The 23,344-nt window shown below is 42.0% G+C and overlaps 2 protein-coding genes across 4 annotated transcripts in view; both read right to left on the bottom strand.

Annotated features, from left to right (window-relative positions):
• Window positions 1-14,606: 14,606 nt before the first annotated feature.
• Window positions 14,607-17,638, bottom strand: LOC115420415 (DNA-directed RNA polymerase II subunit RPB1-like). Its single transcript, XM_030135650.1, has 2 exons — window positions 17,598-17,638; window positions 14,607-15,710 (listed from the first exon to the last, which is right to left on the bottom strand). Exons 1-2 carry the CDS (start codon window positions 17,636-17,638, stop codon window positions 15,230-15,232), a joined length of 522 nt encoding a protein of 173 aa, XP_029991510.1. The 3' UTR covers window positions 14,607-15,229.
• Window positions 17,639-21,333: 3,695 nt separating this feature from the next.
• ppip5k1b (diphosphoinositol pentakisphosphate kinase 1b) overlaps window positions 21,334-23,344 on the bottom strand; it is a 73,797-nt gene continuing 71,786 nt past the window's right edge. The window contains exons 27-28 of one of the 3 annotated variants that reach the window (XR_003935571.1): window positions 22,056-22,362; window positions 21,334-22,023 (exon numbers count right to left, since the gene is read on the bottom strand). Coding sequence is in view for 2 of the 3 variants with exons in the window: in XM_030135990.1 (XP_029991850.1) it covers window positions 22,271-22,362 (92 nt within the window). In the remaining variant the exon portion in view is untranslated. Of the gene's footprint in view, window positions 22,363-23,344 lie in introns of all 3 variants that reach the window. The other 2 variants (XM_030135990.1, XM_030135992.1) reach the window with 2 other exon arrangements.

The following is a 23,344-nucleotide window of genomic DNA, read 5'->3' on the forward strand; positions in this document are numbered from 1 at the left end:
GGATCAGCTGGTTCTGGGCCCTAGTTTTGGAGCCTTTGGATCAGCTGGTTCTGGGCCCTAGTTTTGGAGCCTGGATCAGCTGGTTCTGGGCCCTAGTTTTAGACCCTTTGGATCAGCTGGTTCTGGGCCCTAGTTTTGGAGCCTGGATCAGCTGGTTCTGGGCCCTAGTTTTAGACCCTTTGGATCAGCTGGTTCTGGGCCCTAGTTCTGGAGCCTGGATCAGGTCTGGATCCTCCATGTGTGTCCACATGTCAGTGTTCATGGACCACTTGTTCTTTGGTAGCTGGTACAGATCCATGTCCAGTCCAACTGTCCTTCATTTCATTTCAGATTTCCCATGGTCCTTTGCTCTGGCTGTGTTTACTGCTATACTCCGTCATGTTGAGCAGGTTGGTTTAAGACACTCAGTCTGATTTAGAGGGGCGTGGCCTGGGGGGGCAGTGACGTATGTGCAGACCCTCTATTGTTCTCCATCACTCTGACATAAACCTAAAGCTTATGTATTTTTTCATATTTTAGGTAAATTATTTTCATTTTCCCCCATTTCCCTAACATTGTGGTACTCCACCGTTATAAAGGATCAGGAAATCAGTAAAAAAAAAAAAAAGCCTCCATCAAAAATTCATCATTTCTAATGAAGTCATTGTGAAAAAACAAATGAACTTGTTTTAATTAATGAATGTGATTAAAGTTGCTGTGGGTTAAATGTTGAGCTCTGGGGTTGAAGGTTCGAGTCTGTGACTTTGAAATAATATCAAACAGACCAAAGTCCTGAAAACATACTGTGCATTTCTTTATTCAACTTCATGAACGTTATCACGACACCAGGGTGGAGAATAAGCTCCAATAGGAGTGAGGGGGCGGGGTTTGTTTGGCCTGACACCACTGGGTTAGAAATGATCTGCCTCACATGAAATGTGTTCAATGTTCCAGATGTGAATCAGATTAACTGTGAAACTAATGACCACAGGGTTGGTTTGTGCTGTTTTCCAGGAACATGATGGTGTGTTCTAACACATATGTGTTGGTTTGGGTCCATTTATCCAATAGATGTGTAGATGTTCCACTGGTAGAACCTGTCCAGTCCATTTATAAACAGATGTGTAGATGTTCCACTGGTAGAACCTGTCCAGTCCATTTATAAACAGATGTGTAGATGTTCCACTGGTAGAACCTGTCCAGTCCATTTATAAACAGATGTGTAGATGTTCCACTGGTAGAACCTGTCCAGTCCATTTATAAACAGATGTGTAGATGTTCCACTGGTAGAACCTGTCCAGTCCATTTATAAACAGATGTGTAGATGTTCCACTGGTAGAACCTGTCCAGTCCATGTGTTGTCATGTGCAGACAGTGTTTGCAGTTGATCTGACACTAATATTCATCTGGATTTAAACTCATTCTCTGGTTAATTTTTCATTTTCTCATTTTCAGCCCAGACCTGATGGTTGTTGTTGTTGTTGTTGTTGTTGTTGTTGTGTTTCAGACTTGGTGACAAACCTGATCATCAGGGTGGTGCTGGTGCTCTTCCTCCTGATCATGGGGACCATCTCCCTCTTCTTCTACTATCGGGTCAGTTCACAGCTTTATTCAACACTAACACACTTCAGCGCTGACATGGGACGCTTCTGCCAAACTGGGTTTACCTCAGGGATTAAAGTTCTCCGTCACCACGACGGATTTCCGTCAAATGGAAAAATTGAGGGGGGGGAAAGTCATATTGAAGTAACTTCCCCACGTGTTTGGCGGAGTCCAGTCGGAACCGTGATCCTGTCCTGGGTCTGCTGTCCTGGGTCTGCTGTCCTGGGTCTGCTGTCCTGGGTCTGCAGGTGTTGAACACAGGCTCAGGGGGCTGATACGTTTAACAGTGATGATAATAAGATGACTTCTTTATTTTTATGTCGGGAGGACAGATTGATGAGTATTTCTCTTTGGAAGGAAACGCTGCTCATTCTGTGCCTCAGAAACACATGGACAAGTTCAGCTTTACCGAAGTTCAGCCTCCAGACTAACTTTAGTTTAGTGCTAACAAGTAGCTTTCATTATGAAAGAACCACAGCGAAAAGGGAAGAAGATGGAACTGATCTGCATGGACCTTCATGTTTGGGTTCAGAGCTGATCTCCTCTTGCCGGTATATGACTAGTGTGTGTGTGTGTGTGTTTGTGTGTATGTGCCCTTCCCGTGCGTGCGGCTGTGCGCGCCGCGGCCTTACGCGGTTACGCGCCTGACTGCATAAGTGCTTTATTTGGACCCGTTTAGCATCTTATTTCTATCTGTGTGGTACAGTACGAAGATAAAACTGAATGAATGAGTAACACCCTTGGTATTTGCAAAGCCACTGTATTTGAAATCCCCTCAGAGAGGATCCACTCCACTGTCCCTGCAACAGCCTCCACCTCTACTGCTGAAGTGAAAAGTTCTACTACTGTGCCATGTGTCTGGAAAAAAAACAGAAGTGTACATCCGGAATGACCAAGTTTGAAACTTTTGGTTTCAGTGCCAAAAAGCAGAAAAAATAACAGATTAGTTGGTTAGGGTTACATTTACACAGACATTTTCCCCAGAATTCATGTGCTGTTGGAGTTGGAGTTATGTTTTAGGAGTTCCTAAATTGTAAAATAAAAAGTTTTTCACTCATTTTTTGCAGTAAGGTTTTCTTCTAGTTATTATTTTCACTTGCTTCACAGGTTTTCATACCCTTTAAAATTAACCACAGAGCACCAAAATTGACCTGAAGCTTTAAAAATTTTCTGGGGCAGGACCCCCAGACCCCCCACCAATACCACTCATGACATTTTTTCTCTCCATGTTACTAATCTTCTACACCTGCACACTCCCATTCAGTGGGTTTCACAGTATTGCCAAATTTGACTGTATAAACTTGTACGCTATAGTAGTATTGTATTGCATCATTTTTAATAGTGGACAATGATTTTGACCAGAAGAAAATTTTCAGTCAGATGAAAAATTTTTGCTTTAATCCCTGGTTTACCTCCAACATTAGTCCCATGGGTTTCTTCAGGTTTCAGAGGCTCATGGTGCTTTTCCACCGTCAAACACAAATGACCTTCATGTGTGTTTAATGGTTTGACTGGTTGAACTGGGCTGGGTTTCATCTGGGAAATGTCCACACAGATGAGATCACATGACTCAGGTCATGTGATGGTCTAAAGGTCCAACCTGGAAGGACTGAGGATGGGAACTCCAGTCTGTGGAGTCCAGGTCCTGGGTTTAGTCAGTCCTCCTCCTGTCTGTTCCAGTCCACCAGGACAAGTCCAGACAAACAAACACTGAGACTGAACGTCTGTGTGCGTTCAGAGCCGACCCATGTCAGCGTTATGTCACTGATCAGCTGGAGTGGATTCAGTGACCGACTGGACATGGACTCACACACATGAGTGACCGACTGGACATGGACTCACACACACATAAGTGACCGACTGGACATGGACTCACACACATGAGTGACCGACTGGACATGGACTCACACACACATGAGTGACCGACTGGACATGGACTCACACACACATAAGTGACCGACTGGACATGGACTCACACACACATGAGTGACCGACTGGACATGGACTCACACACATGAGTGACCGACTGGACATGGACTCACACACACATGAGTGACCGACTGGACATGGACTCACACACACATGAGTGACCGACTGGACATGGACTCACACACGAGTGACCGACTGGACATGGACTCACACACATGAGTGACAGCAGCACATGTTGGATCAGAGGTCGCGTTAACTGAAAATATAACATTGACGGGTGTTTTTTTTTAAATGACGGAAAATTCTGAAGGCCGTCCATCATTTTGACAGATTAAAATACTGAGGGTAATCTACCAAAGAAAGTTTTCACACAACACTGAACAGAACCTGCAGCAGGATCACTGCTCTGTCTGTGAGCAAGGCATCAAACATTCTGTAACAGTATCCTACCTGTACAGAACCAACAGCACCACTGTTCACAACTACACTGAATACAACAGCACTACTGCAGTCACATGACTGACCGTTAGTCCACCTGTAGTAGACCCTGTCCAGTTAGTCCACCTGTAGTAGACCCTGTCCAGTTAGTCCACCTGTAGTAGACCCTGTCCAGTTAGTCCACCTGTAGTAGACCCTGTCCAGTTAGTCCACCTGTAGTAGACCCTGTCCAGTTGGTGTCAGTGTTCATATTACTCAGTGTCAGTCTTGTCGTTGTTTCTCTGACTTCAGTCTAAATTCGATGCTACTTTGCTCCCACAAACTGTGCACACAGCTGAGTCTCCTCAGTTCTTTCCAGTCCAGTAAATGTGATGGCATTGATAAACGTGGTGAAAAAAGAGGGACTGATGCGTTGAAGGATGACAGACAAGCAAGTTAAACTCCAGTTCTTCTTTCATTTGGTGTGTTACATGTACGCATTTTCTGCCTTTCATGTGTTATTTGATGTCATGTCCATTTGTGTCCAGATCTGTGCTTCACAGAAGCTGAACTCTAACCCTCAGTGCATGGGGCTGACACTGAACAAACACCAGGAAAGTTTAGAATGTCTACAGACAACACACCAGTTCAAAGTGGTGTATATAATCATGCGAGTCGTAACTACAGCTGCTGCATCATTGAGATGTTTCTGAACATTAAATACAACTAAATATATCTCATCATTCAAAAATAAAAATTTGAAATGACAGATAATATGTTATGACGGAATTTTTACGACCCTGTCTGTCAAAATGACGGACAATAAAAATGTCTTGTGTAACCTCTGTGTTTGTTCCAGGCCAGTAGGGGGCGCTTCAGACTGAAGGCACGCAACACACCATGAGATACACGTCCACGTCCACAGTCTACGACCACGCTGACGTCCACAGCAACGTCCATTTCAACGTCCACGTCCACAGTCTACGTCCACCCTGCAGAAGAGTTGTGTGTGTGTTGTTTGTGTCCCAGTCCCAGTTCTGGTCCTGGAGTCCTGGTCCGGTCTGAATGTTCAGTGTGTTTGTGTTTCAGTGGTTCTGGTTCTTCTTGGACTTGGGCTCAGACCTGTTCGGTCCTGGGTTAGGGTTGGGGTTCTCGGACTTGGGCTCAGACCTGTTCGGTCCTGGGTTAGGGTTGGGGTTCTCGGACTTGGGCTCAGACCTGTTCGGTCCTGGGTTAGGGTTGGGGTTCTGCAGATCAGCTGTTCAACACTGTGGTTGACGCTCACACATGAACTCTGCTCTGAAATCAGCTGCAAACACTTGGAAATCCTTCAGATGAATTCAACCCTTTTCCTTCAGTTGGACTCCACAGTTCTACTGGAGTTTATAGTTTTTATTCACTCTGTCTCTGTGCTTTTCTGTCTTTCTGTCATCCAGGTGTTTGTGAGTTTGTTCTGTTTTTCTGTCAGTATTGTCAGGGCCAGTTCCACACATTTTGGCGCCCTAGGCCAGATAGTGATTGCCCCCCACCCCCCCCCAAAAAAAAAAAAATCATTTAATGACAATAAAGTCATAATTTCCTGTGTTATACATGTATTTAATATTTAGTGAATGTATTTCCTGTTTTGGATTTCCACCTCCTGTTTTATTCTTTTAATCTTTTTATTGTTTTTATTTAATCTATAAATAGATCTGATATTCTTCAGGTATATTTAGAGGATATTATAATATTCATGCATATTTCATCTTATATATATTTCATATATTTCAGATCTATTCCATGTGCTGTGTGTCCCCTGATTTCTTTTCTGTCTTTAATACAGTTTATTATTTGATCTATAGATATATTTAATGTATTTTACATAGATTTCATCTTTTGTAGACATGTTTAACATTTTTTTAGGTACATTTCACATTTTATTGTTAATCTTTCATATGTTTAAAGTGTCTTTTTGTGCTGTGTCTCCTACTCTTTTATTCTTCTAATACAGATTATTATTGAATCCATAAAAATGCCTCATGTTTTTAAAAATACATTTCATCTTTTGTCCAGTCAATATATTAAATATATTTGAGTATAACTGTCATGTTCTGTGTCTGACTCCTGTCTTTTAGTTTTTTAGTCCAGTTTCTTCTTAAATCTGCAGATCCACTCTGCTGAACTCATGTGTCCTCCTGTCCATTCTAGATCAGAAAGTGCTTGAACAGACTTTCGTCAGTTTTTCCGTTCTGAACAGAACTGAGGAATTTCACACTGAACTCACCTTTTTAGTCACAAACTCAACCACTAGAATTATTTTTTCTGTTCTGTTCAAATATCTACCTATAGTTTCAGCGCTGTAGTCCAGGGTGTACGGCAGTATACAGAGTATATTGACTTATTTTTCAGTCATTGCTTATACTCTCTTCTAAATCCCCCTCCTGTGCTCCGTTCAGTCGGATCTGAACCAAATTGTCCCTCAGATAGTGAAGCCATGTCCCGCCCTCCTCTGCCTTTAATTGGCTAGTATTTGCTGCCTTCACTGATTAGATTGGTTAACTTTAGACATGAGGACTGATGAGCCAATCAGAGGCAGAGTAGGGCGGGTCATGCTGAGGGAAATATTGCTAACTTAGCCAGGGCTCTGCTTAGCACCGCCCACCTCTGGAACCTGATTGGACACTTCCTCAGGTGCCAGTGCCACCCCAGTTGATTGACAGGTCACTGCACATCTCATTGAAAGATGCACGATTATTGGAAATGCGAACAAGAAAGGCAGAATAAACGTATTTCAACTGACTGACACATATGGAGAGAACCTACTTTAATAGAACCCACGATGCTGAGGTCAGTTTAAGGTGGTTTCAGAATGAGTCACCGTTTCAAACTAGTGGTCACATGACTGCACATTTAGAGGAGAAGAGATTTTGTCGCCAATAGTTAAACTGTGTGAGTAGGCTAACGTTATGAAAGGCTAACATTATGAGGGCTAATGTTATGAAGGCCAACGTTATGAAAAGCTAACGTTATGAAGGCTAACGTTTTGAAAGGCTAACGTTATGAAAAGCTAATGTCATGGAAGGCTAACGTTATGAAAAGCTAACATTATGAAAGGCTAACGTTATGAAAAGCTAATGTTATGAAAAGCTAATGTTATGGAAGGCTAACGTTTGAAAAGCTAACGTTATGAAGGCCAATGTTATGATAAGCTAACGTCATGAAAGGCTAACATTATGAAAAGCTAATGTTATGAAAAGCTAATGTTATGGAAGGCTAACGTTTTGAAAAGCTAACGTTATGAAGGCCAATGTTATGATAAGCTAACGTTATGAAAGGCTAACATTATGAAAAGCTAAAGTTATGAAAGGCTAATGTTATGAAAGGCAAACGTTATGAAGGCCGTTATGAAAAGCTAACGTTATGAAAGGCTAACGTTATGAAAAGCTAACTTTATGAAAAGCTGATGTTATGAAAGGCTAACATGAAAAGCTAACATTATGAAGGCAAACATTATGAAAGGCTAACGTTATGAAGGCTAACGTTATGAAAAGCTAACGGTTTGAAAGGCTAACATTATGAAAGGCTGACGTTATGAAAAGCTAACATGAAAAGTTAACGTTATGAAAGGTTAACGTTATGAAAGGCTAACATTATGAAAGGCTAACGTTATGAAAAGCTAACATGAAAAGCTAACTTTATGAAAGGCTAATGTTATGAAAGGCTAATGTTATGAAAAGCTAACATGAAAAGCTTACTTTATGAAAGGCTAACATTATGAAAGGGTAACGTTATGAAAAGCTAACTTTATGAAAAGCTAATGTTATGAAAGGCTAAGGTTATGAAAGGCTAACGTTATGAAAGGCTAACGTTATGAAAGGCTAAGGTTATGAAAGGCTAACGTTATGAAAGGCTAATGTTATGAAAGGCTAAGGTTATGAAAGGCTAACGTTATGAAAAGCTAACTTTATGAAAGGCTAAGGTTATGAAAGGCTAACGTTATGAAAGGCTAAGGTCCTCCTCTGTTTTCCTCCTGTTGAGTCCACTTCCGTTCATACAGTTCCTGGTGTTTCCAGTCAAACCTACAAACTGCTCCAGATCAAGTCCTGATCATTTTATAAAAGTGAACAAATACAACAGATGGGTTTATGGGTAAAAGAAACAGAGTAGTCTGACATGTCACTGGTTTTAAAATAGGGCATTTTTCTGGACTACTTTAGAAAAAAAAAAAAAAAAAGGCAAAACTTAAGAGTAGACCCAGTCCTCCACGGACCACCACACAACTGTATAGTTCTGCATCTTAATCCAGAAATTCTACTGTACTTTAATGTAGATTTCATTTTATTGTATTTTTTATAAACAGTAAATGTGAAAACTCATTGAAAACAGTGTTGGTTGTATTTTAGTGTTAAAGTGTCGTGTCCGTTCCAGTTGTGTCTGAACCAGTCCAGAACCATTCCAGGCCTGTGCTCATTCCCAGTCTGAGTGCAGCTGTGGTTTACAGCTGACCCTGGTCCAGTTCGTCTGTTCATCTGTGGAGGAAAGTTTCCTCACACAGAAGTCTGCCACAGTTATGGCTCTGACTGTGACTGAAATATTTAATACTGGAGATACAGCTCATATTTTCCACCTGTATTTAATCTGTTTTTAACACCTGTCTTTATTTAAGTTTGAACACATTACATATATTTTCTGACATGAATCGACAACTTTCTTTGGGTCTGCCCTGACACCCCCCCCCCAGAACCACCTCTGAATTTTTAAACAGCTGTGAAAGTAAATAACAGAAAACAATAATAATTAACAGATAATATAAGTAATAGTAACTGAATACTTTTCAACATCCATTTTTCTAGATCTGAATTATATCAAACATCATTTAACAACAACAACAAAAGAAAAGAAAAAGGGGTGTGGTCTCAGTCTCACTTCATAAGTTATGATGATGAGATATCAGGTCTGGATTAGACAAATTTTACACATGAATTCCATGTGTTGTGGAAAACAGGAGTTTTCTGTTTAACTGTGTAGGTGAGTCTGTCAGTAACTGCAGGAGAGTTCAGCAAACCATGAACTCACTTATATTTAATGTTTTGGGAATATATTCTTTTTTCTGTATTATCTTGTAGATTTATTTTATAATATATTCTACACCAGGGTTCTAAAGTCCTGTTCTTTCAGGTTCCACATTCAGTCTGATCTGAGCTGCAGTGGACTGAACCAGGAAAAGAAGAACAGAAGAACCCAGAAAGAATGACAAGTGACAGTTTATGTCTGTGTTTGAGTGCAAAAAAACCCACGGTAACTTCAGAAAATACTTAAAGTATATGTAGCAGGTGCAAAGTTGCGCTGTCCTTTTAAGGAACGGGAGCCCTCGTGAACGAGGAAGTGGGGCGTGCACGGGCAGAGAGAGAGAGAGAGAGAGAGAGAGAGAGAGAGAGAGAGAGAGAGAGAGAGAGAGAGAGAGAGAGAGAGAGAGAGAGAGAGAGAGAGAGAGAGAGAGAGAGAGAGAGAGAGAGAGAGAGAGAGAGAGAGAGAGAGAGAGAGAGAGAGAGAGAGAGAGAGAGAGAGAGAGAGAGAGAGAGAGAGAGAGAGAGAGAGAGAGAGAGAGAGAGAGAGAGAGAGAGAGAGAGAGAGAGACGTGATGGAGCGGCGTGAACGGAGTGGTAGGGATGTGAATGCTACACTGTGCTGAAGTCCGGAGAAAAACATAAGGTTTAATGAACCGTGTTAGTGGATACCTAAGTGAAAGGTCAGTAAGACTGTTACGTTTCCAGCCCGTTTTCTTTGGTAGTTCGGACCCTGAAGTGAACAGAGGCTAAGCTCCCTGCTGCTGCGGCCAGGCGGAGCTACAGTGGCGGCGAGCTAATGGACTACAACCATGAGGACCTGGAAGAGTGTTAACAAGTGCGTCTAGTGCACCTGTTTGTCGCGTAGACCGCTTGAAATAGTATAAAAGTTTTACTCCGGCGTGATTCCGTTTAGTCAGGTGTGTAATCACTCCGTGGAGCGCTGACAGTGGAGTACCGTCTTCCCCTGGGACTGCCACAGGTGGTGTTATCCTGAGTTAGTTTTCCCTCCGACCAGTGGAGGAGCTGGCATCTGTTCTGTGAGTCTGGGGGTCAGTCTGATGTGGTTTACCCTGACATCCACCCAACACTCTGGACGGGACTACGGCAGTTTGTGGGTAACATCAACACACACACACACACACACACACACACACACACACACACACACACACACACACACACACACACACATATTGGACAACAAACCCACTCTGTCATTGTGTTAATTGCTCAGCAGAATGTTATTTTTTTTTCTGTTTGAAAGAGTTTGAACAGAATATGTTTTATCTTTGTTGTTCCATGTTTGGTGACATAAGTGAATGTGATTGGAGCTGAATGTTATCTGTCTTACAGAGATGAGAGCTCACGCGGTGAAATTTATTTTGAAAAGCGATTCAAAGGTTGTTCTAAGTGAAGGTAGGGTTGTGTATTGAAACTCTTTGGCTATTTGTGGAAGAGAATATTGTTTTTTTATTGTTATTATTGTTATTATTATTATTATTTTTAAACTGCTTTAGCCTTGTTATTATGGGTTAAAACACTGCTATTATTTTATTCATTACTGTGGTAATAAATGTTACCATTTCTTGTTCATAATATTCTGTCTAACTGGGGGTAGGGGCGCCTGGCCTGTTCAGTTAGATCTTGGAAATAGGGGTGGTGTCAAAGTAGTTCAGCATCCAACTCTCATACACCATACACCCTTCAGGCTGCCACCGGATGTTAGATTTATCCTGAAGTCCTCTTCTCCTCATCTAATCTAAGCTGCGCTAAGGCTAGACTACTGGACAGGATACAACCTGCTCATACTCTTGAGCACTGAGGCTTTAAGTATTGGGTAAGGGGGACCCAGATCCCACCTCACTCAGTTCTCCCCAGATAGAAATAATTAAATAACCCCTACAAGGTGGCGGTAAAACCCCGACCACTACATATATAAAGTATCCAAACAAAAAAGATGTGAAGAACCTGAAAAAACAGACATTTCTTCAGATAAATCAGTGTAATTTTCTCAGTCTTCTTCCTCCACTTCTCATTAGTCCATGTGCATTCTGGATCAGATCTGCAAAGACACTAAACACTGAGGAACAGGAAGAAAAGAGTTCAAACTGGACTGAATTTAATACAGACATTTCAGGTTGGACACATTTTATTGGTACAGGAGAGTTTGGAAATGGAAAGAGTTTCAGAATTTAACTTTTTTGCAGTTAAAGAGAAAAAAATTGGTGTTGTCATTATTTCTAGGTTATTATATTATGTTTGAGTTCGATGCCCTAACTTGCACTTTGTAAATTCATCTCACAGGTCGGATTGGAAACTTTTGCCGTGTTTCCACTACGTGGAACCAGCTGGACTCCACTCTGGTACCAGGTCCTATTCCAGACCAGGTCCACTCTGGTACCAGGTCCTATTCCAGACCAGGTCCACTCTGGTACCAGGTCCTTTTCCAGACCAGGTCCACTCTGGTACCAGGTCCTGTTCCAGACCAGGTCCACTCTGGTACCAGGTCCTATTCCAGACCGGTTCCACTCTGGTACCAGGTCCTATTCCAGACCCTTTCCACTCTGGTACCAGGTCCTGTTCCAGACCAGGTCCACTCTGGTACCAGGTCCTATTCCAGACCAGGTCCACTCTGGTACCAGGTCCTGTTCCAGACCAGGTCCACTCTGGTACCAGGTCCTATTCCAGACCGGTTCCACTCTGGTACCAGGTCCTATTCCAGACCCTTTCCACTCTGGTACCAGGTCCTGTTCCAGACCAGGTCCACTCTGGTACCAGGTCCTATTCCAGACCAGGTCCACTCTGGTACCAGGTCCTATTCCAGACCAGGTCCACTCTAGTACCAGGTCCTATTCCAGACCAGGTCCACTCTGGTACCAGGTCCTGTTCCAGACCAGGTCCACTCTGGTACCAGGTCCTGTTCCAGACCAGGTTCACTCTGGTACCAGGTCCTATTCCAGACCAGGTCCACTCTAGTACCAGGTCCTATTCCAGACCAGGTCCACTCTGGTACCAGGTCCTGTTCCAGACCAGGTCCACTCTGGTACCAGGTCCTGTTCCAGACCAGGTTCACTCTGGTACCAGGTCCTATTCCAGACCAGGTCCACTCTGGTACCAGGTCCTTTTCCAGACCAGGTCCACTCTGGTACCAGGTCCTATTCCAGACCCTTTCCATTCCAGATCCTCCCTCTTTCCAGTCCCTGGTCGTCATAGCGATGCGGTGCGTTCCTTCTGTGTGCTCTGCTCACAGTTGCTGATAAACTCACTGGTTGCCTGTTGTCTGGTCAAACTCCTGCTGAATGTTTGCGTCTGAACCTCCTGGACAAACCATGGTGTAGTTTTACAGACTGTCATCATGTGGATTCACCTACTGACAGATTTACTGTCAACATCTGCATCTGTTTTTAGTAAAAGGGCGGGGCACAGAGACGACTCTGACCAATCAGAGGTCTGCAGTGTTTACACAGTGTCACCTTTAGAACCTGGTCCCCAGTCCTGGAACCTCAGAGGAGGTGAAACCAAAAAACTAGGACCAGGTACCAGAGTCCAGCTCCTTTTTCATAATGGAAACACAAACAGGGACGAGTCGAGTTGAGCCGATACCACGTAGTGGAAACCAGGCATTTGGTGGGCCGGTTTTGGCCCCCGGGCCACGTGTTTGACACCTGTGTGTTAGAGCATTTAATTAACTGGTTGTAATCAGGGTTTGAAGGGGATTTTAACCCTTTCCTGCATGAGTTATGAGAACCTTAGTTAATTTTTTTTTCCTTTTGTGTTTGTATTCCTCTTTAGGCATGAAAAAAAACCCCAATGCAATTGATATTTTCATATGAACCTGTTTTTCATGGAGTTACACAAACGTCCACTCAGCTGGACACCACGTGTTTAATTTTTGAAGCAAAGAAACATGCATTTAAATCCCAGCATCAGGGAGGGATAAACTGTGTGAAAACTATGAAGTAAAAACATTTGTAATGCCACCACCCAGATGTTTTCTCACATTTTATCATACTCTAATACCAGTTCTTAGTCACTTCATGGAGATAATAGGCAAAAAAAACACACCTTTTCTTTCAGAAAACTGTTAATTACAGTCTAAAAACAGCTAGCAGGTGATTTCCACTCAAACATGTCAGTGCAGATCAGGTTTATCTAGAACAGTTACAGTCATGGTCTGAATGTCAGTGGATTATTATGGGATGGTGCATTAGTGTCCACTGTGTCGGCTGAAATGGAACTAAAACAACCAAACCCATGAATATACAAGAGAACAGCTGGAGAGGAACTGACCACTGGAGTGACCACTGGACTGACCAGTGTGCATGAAAGGGTTCAGCCATCTCCTGTATTCTCTGGTGACAGGCGTTCATCAGACGTCTGGACCTGGGAGCCTCTGAACTCACCAGTTTCACCTCAAACACACACATGTGAAGCCAGAAACACACACCAAACATGTCACAGCTTTCATCGTTTTTAATACATCACCTCCAACATAAAAGAATCACATAAATACTTTTAGCTTCAGGTCGCTCTACAGTCAAACTAAAAACATTCAGTTTGTGCATGAGGTCGGTTCATCTTCAGCTCATCATCTCTGTTTCTCTGGGTGGAATTCCAGCGCAGGTCATGAACGGAACTGAGAGTCAAAGGAGGAAAAAGAATTCTGTGGAGATTAAACTGAGTCCGCTTTGGGAACAGTGACCTTGAACCTCCTCAGACCCAGCTGGGGCTTTTCTGTCCACATCTGTGGACAAGAGCTTCACAACTTTATACAAAAAAGACAACTGTCCACCACAAAGAACATTCTGTAAAAATGTGAAAAACTGCATCTGAAAAAAACTGTTGCATTATGATTTTTCCATCAAGGTTCAAATAGTTTGGGATTTTTCATTCTAGTTTAGTTTTATTTAGTTTGGACTTTTTTTTCTCTAATTCAGTTCGTTTTAATGAGTTTTTAGAGCAGGTTTGATGTTTTTATTAGTTTTCTTTTTTTTCTAAATGTTAGTTGTAGTTTAGTTGTAGTTTAGTTGTAGTTTAGTTGTAGTTTAGTTGTAGTTCAGTTGTAGTTCAGTTGTAGTTTAGTTGTAGTTCAGTTGTAGTTCAGTTGTAGTTTAGTTGTAGTTCAGTTGTAGTTCAGTTGTAGTTCAGTTGTAGTTTAGTTGTAGTTCAGTTGTAGTTTAGTTGTAGTTCAGTTGTAGTTTAGTTGTAGTTCAGTTGTAGTTCAGTTGTAGTTCAGTTGTAGTTCAGTTGTAGTTTAGTTGTAGTTCAGTTGTAGTTCAGTTGTAGTTCAGTTGTAGTTCAGTGGTCTCTTTTCTCTTCTTCTCTGTGCTCCTATTCAAATCAATCCCAGACAGGACTCTGCTGCTTTAGTCTCCATGTTTCCAGGTAGAGTGGGGACCAGAAGACGACTGGAAACCACAAGTGAACACAAGTGACGGAGCAAAAAGTGTCGTATGGAGACAGCACAGAAAACTGAGAGAGACAAAGAAATTGATTTTGTATCAATCCGACATTGAGAAAAAATGAAAACGAAGGGAATTTTATCCATCATTTTTATCCGTTTTAGTTAGTTTTGTAAACACACAATACAGTTTCAGTTATCATTTTTTTCTTTCAATTCTACTTTTTATTTATTTCAGTTAACGAAAATGTTTTTTCAATTCTAGTTTTGGTCATTTCATTAGTTTTCATTAACGATAATAACCTTGGTGGACGCACATTAATATTTTTTTCCTCACATCACCAAAGGGGCTCCGTAGAAAACGACATGAAAACTAACTAAATAAATAAATTTAAAAAGGAGAAAGACAAAAAAAAAAAAAGAGACGGAACAGGATGAAACTGATGAAAATGGCAAAATCATAGAAGAAGCAAAAAAGAAAAAAGTGTTAAAAAAAAAAAAACTAAGATGCAACAAGATGAAAAGATTAAAATGACATAAATGACAGAAAACCCACCGTATTCAGACTCATGGTTCAGTTTCAGTTCCAGGTGGTTTTCAGTCGGACGTTCTGATTCGATCTGAGGTTCAAATGGTTTCATCAGCTTCACATTAACGACATGAGCTTCAGTTCAGCTTCAGGTTCTCCTGCGTTTACACCAGTATTTGAACTTCTACTGGAGGACGTTCAGCGCCTCGGATTAGAACATGAAAATGAACCGACCCTGTTCAACTGTGATTCAAAAATAAAACAGGATTTGGTTCCAGATTTAAACTAAATTTCATTTAATTTTTAGTGGTTCCTCCCTTTAACTCAGAAAACAGCAGGAATCCCACACAGTCTGTGCAGTGAAGCGGCAGCTGCGGACGGTGAAGCGGCAGCTGCGGACGGTGAAGCGGCAGCTGCGGACGGTGAAGCGGCAGGTGCGGACGGTGAAGCGGCAGGTGCGGACGGTGAAGCGGCAGGTGCGGACGGTGAAGCGGCAGCTGCAGACGGTGAAGCGGCAGCTGCGGACGGTGAAGCGGCAGCTGCGGACGGTGAAGCGGCAGGTGCGGACGGTGAAGCGGCAGGTGCGGACGGTGAAGCGGCAGGTGCGGACGGTGAAGCGGCAGCTGCGGACGGTGAAGCGGCAGGTGCGGACGGTGAAGCGGCAGGTGCGGACGGTGAAGCGGCAGGTGCGGACGGTGAAGCGGCAGGTGCGGACGGTGAAGCGGCAGGTGCAGACGGTGAAGCGGCAGGTGCGGACGGTGAAGCGGCAGCTGCAGACGGTGAAGCGGCAGCTGCAGTGTCAGACCTTCCTCAGAAACAACACCGTCTTTACAAAGCTCTAGAACCGTGCTGTCAAACCTGCGGCCCGTGGACTAAAACCGGCCCACCAAAGGTTCTAATCCGGCCCACAGGATGATGTAAACAGTCCAGGATGGGTTGAACTGGTTTTAGTTCAGGTTCCACATTCAGACCAGTTTGATCTAAAGTCAAACAGCAGAATAACCTGTAAAGAATCCCAAACACACACTGTCCTCTTGGTTTAATGTGAAATAAAAATATGAAATTATGAAAATGTTTCCATTTACAAACTATCTTTGAACAGTAAAATATGAAGAACCTGAAATGTCTAAAGAAAATTACGTGTACTTTTACCAACATTCTGCCGAATATTAAACGTCTGATCTGTAATAAACATGTAGAAAGGATGAGGCAGAATATTAACATTACACTTATTTTTTTAATAGAAATTTCTTTTTTTTTCTCTCAGGTTATTCCCATTTTTTTGTGAAAGGATAGATTGTAAATGTAAATATTTTCATAATGTATAAATTATTAAGGTAGTCATAAGTAGGGATGTAACGATTACCAGTATAACGATAAACGGCGGTAAAACTGCAGACGGTTAGTATTACCGTTTAAATTCTAATTCTCATAATAACTGTGTTTGATTACCACACTTTTAGGGGAAAAACCCGATGTAAAGATCTGCTTTAATGTCAAATATTTGAGTATAGTTTGAATTTATTACAATTTTAATTTTCTTTATCTAATATTTGAACCAATATTCACTTTTAAAGTCTGTGAAAAGGTTCATTAAGCATCTGTGAGTTATTTATGCAATAAATTATATACATTTTTCAGATTGGATTTTTTGTGTGTGTGTGTGTTTTTGTCCTTTTGTTTTTACAGTAGGTTAAAGTGAAAAAAATTATAGACATGATATAGATGAAGTTGTGCTGAAAAAACAGATCCAAACATGGGTATAGTAAACATTTGTTTCTATAGTATATAAAGGCTAAATCAAAAGGACTGAAAAACAGACAGAATAGACTCAGACCACTAAGGGTTAATATGTGAATGTTTCTGACACAGAAGGGATATTGCACCAATTATGTGTATATATATATATATATATTTTTTTTCCAAAATACATTCATTCATTCATTCATTTTCTGAACCCGCTTTATCCTCACTAGGGTCACGGGGGTCGCTTGGAGTCTATCCCAGCTACAAAGGGGCGAAGGCGGGGTTCACCCTGGACATGTCGCCAGTTCATCGCAGGGCTTCCAAAATACAACTTGGTTCAATTCTTTCAGTGTGTGTATCAGTACTTTTTGAACATTTTGAGCACAGTTTCAATAATACTGCGATAATAATGATAACTGTGATAGTTTTGGTCACAATAACTGTGATCTGAAATTCTCATATGGTTCCATCTCTACTCATTAGTTATTTTTTGCACTAAAACAAAGATTTGGAGTAATTATGAGTCATTATTTATAGATTATTCTGTTCTTATTTTACTGGTCCAGCCTATTTTTAGATCAAACTGGTGTGAATGTGGAACCTGAAAGAAAGTGAGTTTGAAAAAGTCGCCTCTTTATTCTTATAAATATGAATAATACCAGGACAGACACAGATCATGTCCTTTGTGAATGTTGTCTCTGCAGAGGACGGTCGTTCCAGATCCGTTTTTTTTAATCGATCCTCCTGTTTGTGGGTCAGATCAGACCAGAATAAAGGGGATGGGTCTACGTTCTTTAACATAAAATGAATGATTGTCTCTGTCACACAAACAAAAGACACAACAGCAGAAAAGGCCGACTGGACCGCCGTTGGTCCTGACTACAACTACTACACTCAAAGACGCAATTTATACACAGCGCCAAAAACTAAAAAACCAACAACCAACAGCAGCTCATTGAACTCCAGACCCACTCGTCTCTTTTCCATCGACCCTCAAATTGCGCAAATATAACTTGTGCATAAAAATTTACCAAATGGAAAAATGACAATTTCACCAAAAGTTTCATTTTTCAAATAAAAGTTTTTGTGCCGGTAAGAGGTAGTTTTCACGCAAAAACTGCAACGGAAAGACCTTTTTTCGCAACTAGAATCAGGTGAATTAAAAAAATTGGATGTTGACGGACGTTACAACAAGCGAAGAAGAAACGTGTGGGTATGTGTGGACACCAGGGCTGTATGAAAATATCGGTTCTGCAGTAGATCGCAGTATTTCATTTCACGATACTGTATCGATATTAAAAAAGTACTGTATCGATATTTTTATTGTGGAGGTTCATTTTGTTTTTCTTTTTTGTTTATATTTTATTTATCATTATTTAACACTCTTATTCAGTAATGTTCGTTCCTTTGTTGGGATTGAACTCAAACACTGTTCTGATGTTAGTTGTGAACTAATAGAATCTGAACATTTGAACAGGATCTGAAACTGGAATGTCTGGAAAACAAAGGCTCAGCTCTTCACTAGGGAAGTCACGCAAGATTATGTATATGATCTCGCATTGTTTCGTTTATTTCCTGTTTCTTGATGTGAAGCACATGTACTGTATAAAGGGTCTGCACGTGATGTCAGCGCTAGCGGAAGTCACTGTGGTTCCGCCCACTGAGTGTCAGACAGAGGCAGATGAGTGACAGCGTTGGCTTCAATCCTGTCTAAACTGAAGAACAAGATTGAATCCAAAATGGGTCAGAGCTGTTGTTCATTGATTGTATTTTCAGGTTCTTAAAGCAGTGGGAGCTATCGTTTACAGACACCCAAAGACAAAGAAAACAGAAGGAGATGGATCCACAAATCCAGGAAACCAAACCTAGATCTGTGGATCCTGTTTGGTGTCAGCTAACATTCACTGATGCTGAAGTTTTGGCTCCAGTCAGACCTGAAATGACCTGTTGTTTTGGCTAACGGTCCTTCTTAGTGCAGCTCTTGGTTTCATGATCAGATCTTTCCTGGTTTTTGTCTCATTTTGTGATTGTGAACCTTGTGCTCCTACATGATTAGTAAACTAACTGAAACTGAGGCCAACCTAGTTTTACAAATACGGAGGAACTGGAGAATAAAGCTACGACGGAGTATTAGGACCACAGAAGAAAAGAAAAACACTGGGCACTACCAGAAGAAAGTCAGAAAATATGGAGATAAGACCTGGAATTATATGAGAATAAAGTCGAAAACAAAAAGAATCACAATGTTATGAGAATAAAGTCATAGTTTAAAAAAACTCATAATTTAACAAAAATGTCATTCGTTTGAGATTAAAGTCGTCATATTCTGACACTAAAGCCATAATAATATCAGAATAATGTGTTCATTTAAACCAGGTGGTGTAAATCTGCTAATTTCCCAGAATGCAGTGGTGCCCTGCTGGTCCACAGCAGTAGTATCTGTGTTGGATAAAGGACTGGATCTGAACTAGACTCAGTAAATCTGCTCAGTCCCAGTAGATCATGCATATATTCACTGGGGTCAGTCCACACTGGACTGGAAATGACCTTTGGATCAGCTGGTTCTGGGCCTAGTTTTAGACCCTTTGGATCAGCTGGTTCTGGGCCCTAGTTTTAGACCCTTTGGATCAGCTGGTTCTGGGCCCTAGTTTTAGACCCTTTGGATCAGCTGGTTCTGGGTCCTAGTTTTAGACCCTTTGGATCAGCTGGTTCTGGGCCCTAGTTTTAGACCCTTTGGATCAGCTGGTTCTGGGCCCTAGTTTTAGACCCTTTGGATCAGCTGGTTCTGGGCCCTAGTTTTAGACCCTTTGGATCAGCTGGTTCTGGGCCCTAGTTTTAGACCCTTTGGAATAGCTGGTTCTGGGTCCTAGTTTTAGACCCTTTGGATCAGCTGGTTCTGGGCCCTAGTTTTAGACCCTTTGGATCAGCTGGTTCTGGTCCTAGTTTTGGACCCTTTGGATCAGCTGGTTCTGGGCCCTAGTTTTAGACCCTTTGGATCAGCTGGTTCTGGGCCCTAGTTTTAGACCCTTTGGATCAGCTGGTTCTGGGCCCTAGTTTTAGACCCTTTGGATCAGCTGGTTCTGGGCCCTAGTTTTAGACCCTTTGGATCAGCTGGTTCTGGGCCCTAGTTTTAGACCCTTTGGATCAGCTGGTTCTGGTCCTAGTTTTGGACCCTTTGGATCAGCTGGTTCTGGGCCCTAGTTTTAGACCCTTTGGATCAGCTGGTTCTGGGCCCTAGTTTTAGACCCTTTGGATCAGCTGGTTCTGGGCCCTAGTTTTAGACCCTTTGGATCAGCTGGTTCTGGGCCCTAGTTTTAGACCCTTTGGATCAGCTGGTTCTGGTCCTAGTTTTAGACCCTTTGGATCAGCTGGTTCTGGTCCTAGTTTTAGACCCTTTGGATCAGCTGGTTCTGGGCCCTAGTTTTAGACCCTTTGGATCAGCTGGTTCTGGGCCCTAGTTTTAGACCCTTTGGATCAGCTGGTTCTGGGCCCTAGTTTTGGAGCCTTTGGATCAGCTGGTTCTGGTCCTAGTTTTAGACCCTTTGGACCAGCTGGTTCTGGTCCTAGTTTTGGACCACTTGTTCTTTGGTAGCTGGTACAGATCCATGTCCAGTCCAACTTTCCTTCATTTCATTTCAGATTTCCCATGGTCCTTTGCTCTGGCTGTGTTTACTGCTATACTCCATCATGTTGAGCAGGTTGGTTTAAGACACTCAGTCTGACTGAGAGGGGCGTGGCCTGGGGGGGCAGTGACGTATGTGCAGACCCTCTATAGTGAGCGACTCACCAAAGTATAAACTCTTTTTCTGTGTTCGTCTTTACCACAGATGTCTTAAGTACAAGTTAATGAAAAAAAGTAAGTCCATGTTCTGCGTGTTCATTACATACGGTCAGTGTAGGTGTAATTTTCTGTGTAATTCTGTTAGCCATGCTAACCTGTTAGCTTAGGGCCGCGGTCCTTCAGATGCATAGTTCAGAGCTCCTTAATGAGCTTTTACATAGTACAGTTATGTAGTGATGGAACACTTGTTATTCATTGTTGTGTTGGTGCAGGGGTGGATATAAAGTTGTAGATCGTGTGTACATGTGGTCGCCATGTTCGTTTATTTAACACCGCTAGATGGCACCATTGTATTCTTTCTCTTCGGTGGGTTATGGGTTCAGTTTCCATGTTGTATGTAAACCAGGAAACACACTGGGGTTCTGTATGCATGTGTGTTTGATTTGTTTATGATGATTGAGCACTGTAAAGGTTTGAATTTAATGACTTTTGTTTGTTTGTTGTTTCAGACCAAATTAAATTGAAGTATATACATACATTATATATATATATATATATATATATATGTGTGTGTGTGTGTGTGTGTGTGTGTGCAGCTACATCTGTATAAAGGAACACCAAATAACGGCTGTTGGAAGGCAGACTGGAGTCCCGTCTCTTCACCTGCGTTCTGACAGACTTGTTTACAGTTTACTCTAGACAAACTAGCCCTAATTAGCTCCTCCCAACCGTCTGTAAAACAGAATTTCAGTTTGAACACAGGAACATTTTGTGATAGAACATTAGATCCTGTTGGGATCCAATAAAAATGTGTTTAGTATTTGTGTAGATTTCTGCTGGAATTCAATTCTTCAAGGAAATAATCCTAAAAAAAAAAATTGCCTTTTTAACAGTATCATGATATATCACATCGTGATTCCAGTATTGTGATTTGTATCATATTGTCAGATTCTTGCCAATACACAGCCCTAGTGGACACAGCAGGAAACCACATCATTTTCTAATTTAATTGGAGATAGAGTGGTAATATGTAAGTAAATCAACACCATATTTATGTTCATGTTTATGGAATGACTTCTCATGTCTTCTCGCAAGAATAAATAAACAAATCATCACATTTGTGATTTAATGGAAAAGCCGACATTACGCACTTCTGTTTTTTCAACATTTAGTAAATATTGGTAAAGTTTTGCGCAGATGTCTGATGGAAAAGCAACTAGTGACAGAATCAATAAAGGACGCGTACTGAGGATCTGTTCATGAACCAGTAAAGTGGAGTCAATGAGTTGGAATGACGTTGGTTTAAAGCAGAAGCTGTCTGATCTGACAGAAACGATAACACCAGCTTTTACCGACACTTTGGTTTGGCAGGTTCTTCATTCATTAGCGGACAAAAAACAAATAGGACTGACTTTAAAACCAACCAGGTTTGGCTTAAATAATGTTTGACATGTGATGGCGACACACAACGACAGAAAAACCACAAACAGGAGACTGAAAGGGTCCACGACAGTCCTAGGTCCAGACCTTACAGGGTCCAGAGGGTCCATGGTCCAGACCTCAGAGGGTCCAGGGGGTCCATGGTCCAGACCTCAGAGGGTCCAGGGGGTCCATGGTCCAGACCTCAGAGGGTCCAGGGGGTCCACTTGTGTTTGATGGTTCCAGTGTGTGTTAGTTTTCAGCCTTTGTGTGAATCCTTGACTGTGGATGGCAGAACCAGACTGAACCAGGACGACCAGGACCGGGTCCAAGTCCAGAGGAGACTGAGTGCAGTTCAGAAGACCGACCAGGAGGTGGACCTGAGGAGGCCTGGACTCCCTACCCAGAAGGCACCGGGGCTACTCGCTGAAACTGAAATTCAGACCTGAGTTCTCTGTGATGGGGGAGGAGGGGCCGGCGCTGGAGACGGCACTGGAGGGAACACTGCTGTCTGAGGGACCACAAACAAACAAACAAACAAACAAACAAACAAACAAACAGACAGATGAGGAGGAGCTTCACACCCTGGTGTCAGTACAAGGTCAATCACACCACCCTCTAAAACAACCTTTATGATTACTGCAGTGAAGATTCCTGCATTTACACCATGCACTTGAACACACCATGCTGTATGTGGTGTCAGTGAGTCCGTTTACACGACCATTAGGGGTGGAACCGTACAGAAATTTCAGTTTGGTATGTTTTCAGTCCAGGGGTCTTCAGTTCTGTACATTTTTGATACGTTTCAGCACAGTGAAGGAGACCTCTGTGTGTGTGTGTGTATGTGTGTGTGTGTGTGTGTGTGTGTGTGGCACTTCGTAACTATCATAAACCGAAAGTGAAACATCACCCTTTGAACATCCGACCCACCTTCTGTGCACCGCTACACCCCTGAACACCATCACATTCAATCAGTGGGATTAATCAGATAACTGTGATAATCAGATATGATGCGTTTACATGCACTTCAGAAATGCGATAATCGTAAACCCTGGTTTAGACGCTCCAGTCCATTATCGGATTTCTGTCAGAGTTCGTACATATGTAGTTACAGTAGAATCAAACTTCCTGTTTCTGTCTTTAACTGACGTTGGACTGTGTAACTTCAGTTTTCTATGACTTTTACAGTTTTTCCACCTGTTCAGACGTAAAAGGATGAAATAAATCAGATGAACCTGAACACATGCAGAAGACACAAGAGGACTGGAGACCAATCCAAGTGGGTTAATCTGATTGATTATAATCAGATTACTGATGTGATCTGATCAAACAGATCAGATTAGACTGTTTATATGATCAATAATCAATAATAATCACAGAAATCAGATGATGTTTGAAGTATTAGTGTGGATGGAAACGGGCTCATTGGAATCACACCATTCTCTGAAGCAACCGTTATGATCGCTGGAGGGAAGATTCTGGAATTTACAACA

This window comes from Sphaeramia orbicularis, chromosome 6 (assembly GCF_902148855.1).
Source record: "Sphaeramia orbicularis chromosome 6, fSphaOr1.1, whole genome shotgun sequence".
Lineage (NCBI taxonomy): Eukaryota > Metazoa > Chordata > Actinopteri > Kurtiformes > Apogonidae > Sphaeramia > Sphaeramia orbicularis.